At 46.4% G+C, this 3,350-nt stretch overlaps 1 protein-coding gene and 1 long non-coding RNA gene across 5 annotated transcripts in view; one reads left to right on the top strand and one right to left on the bottom strand.

Moving 5' to 3' along the window:
• Positions 1–530: 530 nt before the first annotated feature.
• The window catches only part of Armh1 (armadillo like helical domain containing 1), a 40,083-nt gene continuing 37,263 nt past the window's right edge, over positions 531–3,350 (bottom strand). For 3 of the 4 annotated variants that reach the window (XM_031378347.1, XM_031378346.1, XM_031378348.1), the window contains one exon: positions 531–905. In XM_031378347.1, coding sequence (XP_031234207.1) covers positions 610–905 — 296 coding nt within the window. In that variant the 3' untranslated portion in view covers positions 531–609. The remainder of the gene's footprint in view (positions 906–3,350) is intronic. The other variant, XM_031378350.1, reaches the window with a different exon arrangement.
• Positions 646–3,350, top strand: part of LOC116096500 — a 12,348-nt gene continuing 9,643 nt past the window's right edge. The window contains exons 1-2 of the long non-coding RNA XR_004121023.1: positions 646–1,016; positions 2,881–3,145. This is a non-coding gene — a long non-coding RNA (uncharacterized LOC116096500). The remainder of the gene's footprint in view (positions 1,017–2,880; positions 3,146–3,350) is intronic.

Here is a 3,350-nt window from a genome sequence, read left to right on the forward strand (position 1 = left end):
GGCAGAGGGGCAGAGGGGCAGAGGGGCAGAGGCAGACTCAGGTGGATCTCTAAGTTCCAGGCCAGGCCGGCCTGGTCTATGTAGAAAGTTCCAGAACAGCTTCAGCTACATAGACTTTATGTTATAGAGAAACCGTCTCTTGTCTCTGTCTCTGTCTGTCTCTGTCTGTCTCTGTCTCTCTTTGTCACACACACACACACACACACACACACACATATCAGTAAGCTACAATTCTTCCTTGAGAAGCCCATACCTACACTACTGTGTGTGTCTTTCTTTTTTTTGAGACAGGGTCTCACTATGTAGCCCTGGCTGTCCTGGAATTCTCTATGTAGACCAGACTGGTCTTGACCTCACAGAGATCCACTGGCCTCTGCCTCCTGAGTGGTGCATGTCCACCCTGTATCTTTAACAAATAAATATATATATATCTCCTTATATTAATCTATATTAATATCTATATATCTATATTGATCTATCTATCTATCTATCTATCTATCTATCTATCTATCTATCTGCCAGGGATGGTGACACATGCCTTTAATCCTAGTGTGCGGGAGGCAGACAAGTGCATGCATGGGCTTGCATGTCCAGCCTGGCTTGCTGTAATCACCCACTTCCTCTGTATCCCCCTACCCAAGGGTCTTGGCAGCTGCAGCCTGCTGCAGGAACACTGGTAGCTGGGTAGTGGTCTGGAGAAACGAAGACTCTGAAGAAATGAGGGACCATCAGCCAGGAAGCCTTTCCCACTTCCAGGGGGCAGTCCCGTAGAGGAGTCCTACCACTGAAGATCCTGGCCTGCTGTCTGGATGTTTCCTTGACTGATGGGATGAGCAGGGCCACGAGGCCCTTGAGCAGAGGCAAGCGCACATTGTAGTGGATCAGGTCCTTTATCAGCTCGATTGCTGGAGGAGGAGAGAGATGCTGGAGAGGCCCTTTGTCCTTCCAAATCCACCATATCTTTTACCCTGCTGTCTCCATCATCTCTCCTAATACCTTCTGCTGCCCAGCACTGGGTAAGGCCTTATGGGGGATGTCATACTTCCTTCCTGCTCTTCTGGAGCCTATGATTAAATACCAGTAAGAGTAGGAGTCAGAGGGAAGGAAGGGGATGCTGAGCCTATCAAGAAAGGCCTGGAGGTCAGAGCTGGAGATTTGAGGCTCACAGAAAAGAGCTGCCTTTAGCTTGAAGGAATTCAGGTTTGAGAGAGGAAGAAAGGACTGGCTAGGACAGATTACATTTACATTTTAAAGATGTGATCCCTATGGATCAAACTCAGGGCCTCCTGCATTCTAGGCAAACATTTAGCTACATCTTCAGACCTGAGTTGGGACTTTGGTGTTTTGTTTTGTTTTTTTTTTTTTGAGACTCTTCATCTTATATTATTGCCCTGAGATCAATCCCGAGAGAGACCAGGTAAAGAAAGGATAGATGAAGCGACTCCACCAAACTTCCCTCTGATCTTCATAGGCTCACCATGGTATACAACCAACCCCTCTACTCACAAGCTCACCATGGTATACAACCCCCCAACTCCCTCCTTTCCCTACTTTTTCCCCCAACCCCCTCTGCATGCTTGAAATCCTAGCACTTTAAAAGTATGGGCAAGAGTTTGAGGTCATTAAAGAAAAAAACAAATAGTCAGGAATGGTGGCCACAACATTTGCTCCCTCCACAAACACTTTCTATAGGGAAATGCCTGTAGTTTCTACACTCCAGATGCTGAGGCAAGAGGATTTTGAATTTGAGGATGGTTTAGGCTTTGGGGAAATCAAGAGTCTCTCTCTCTCTCTCTCTCTCTCTTTCTCTCTCTCTCTCTCTAATATATATACACACATATATATATACACATATGTACATATATGTGTATATACATATATATATTAACAAATCAGCAAAACAAAAAACAAGAAACACTTCTTATGCAGCTCAGCATAGTGGAACAGGCTTGTACTCTAAGCACTTGGGAGGCTGAGGAAGGTAGAGGCAAGAGCATCTTGGTCCTGCTGGCCACATCTCTGGGTTGTGTGTTTCATAGAGTTCCTCCAGGGTACTCTCAAAATTAATCCTGATGTTCATCCCCTGACACTTCTTGATGCTCAGATGTGGCTCATATCGTTGTTGTTATTATAGTGGTTGTTGTTGTTACTGTAGTGGATGGGGGCCTAGGCTATGTAGCCCTAGCTGGACTGCAACTTAGACCAGGCTGGCTCTGAACTCACAGAGACCCTCCTGCCTCTGCCTTCTGAGTGCGGGGACAAAAGAGTGCATTGGCATGCCCATCTGATTAATGTTCTAACCTGGAATCATGGATCCAACAATACCGTAGAGGGACAGGGCCTAGCTCTGAGGTGGTACAGAGCACTTGGAGCCTCTTTGGCTTCTCTCAAACATTATGTAAACAAAATAAAGCCTCTAAGTGCTTGGCAGCCATCATGTGCAGTGGCCAGAGCCCCAAATTGAGTGTTTTTCTTACTTGCTCTGCTGCTGCGCCAATGCAGATGTGTTTGGATCTGAATGCCTTGGCTCCTTTTATCTGACCATGTGTCACTTCGTCAGCTATAGCATGGTGCCGCAGCAATGCCAGCGCACCCTGGGAAACATGTTTGTGCCGGAGATGTAAAGAGAAATACCTGGGTGGACGCCCAGGCTCCAAGTGAGTGTAAGAAGATATGTTTATGATAAATTCCTGGCTGAGAGCATCAGGTTCTGCAACGTAGTCAAATATTCCAGGAGATAAATATCTACTTGCGCCAGCCCACTTTACACTGAATGCTCCATCTTTCATTGATTATGTAACTATAATGCTTGCAGCTCCTGGGACAAATGAAGATTTCCTCACCCAGCCATTTCTGACTGTGTTTTGTAAAAATTCACAGCTGTCACTGATTATACCCAAAGAGAAAGAAGCAGGGCCCTGCTCACGTTCCTCTCTGAGACATTTGCTCTCTGAGCAAGCACTTTACGGACTCATCCCCATCCCTTGGCCAATCCGAATGGACCATGCGCTTGCTACAAGACCAGTACTGAGGGGATAGAGGTGTCAGTGCTCAGCAGATGTAAGGTGGATGTCAAAGAGGAAAGAGCCATCTCTCAAATCCAGAGAGCAACTACAGAATCCACAGCCTGAAGCTGAGAGAGGTGGTAAGTGCCTATAAGAGCAATATTTGGGAGCTGGAGGGTTATTGCTTACTTTGTAGAGAGTTTGAGGCCAGTCTAAGCCATCTAAGATCCTGTCTACAAAAGCCAAAGCAAACAAATGATCCTGGTCTGTCCCTCTGAACAGATGAAGCTGAGAGCAAGTGGCCATCTCAGGAAGCCAGTGAACAGGAAAGCTTCCACCAGGGTT

This window comes from Mastomys coucha, unplaced genomic scaffold (genome assembly GCF_008632895.1).
Source record: "Mastomys coucha isolate ucsf_1 unplaced genomic scaffold, UCSF_Mcou_1 pScaffold18, whole genome shotgun sequence".
Classification (NCBI taxonomy): domain Eukaryota; kingdom Metazoa; phylum Chordata; class Mammalia; order Rodentia; family Muridae; genus Mastomys; species Mastomys coucha.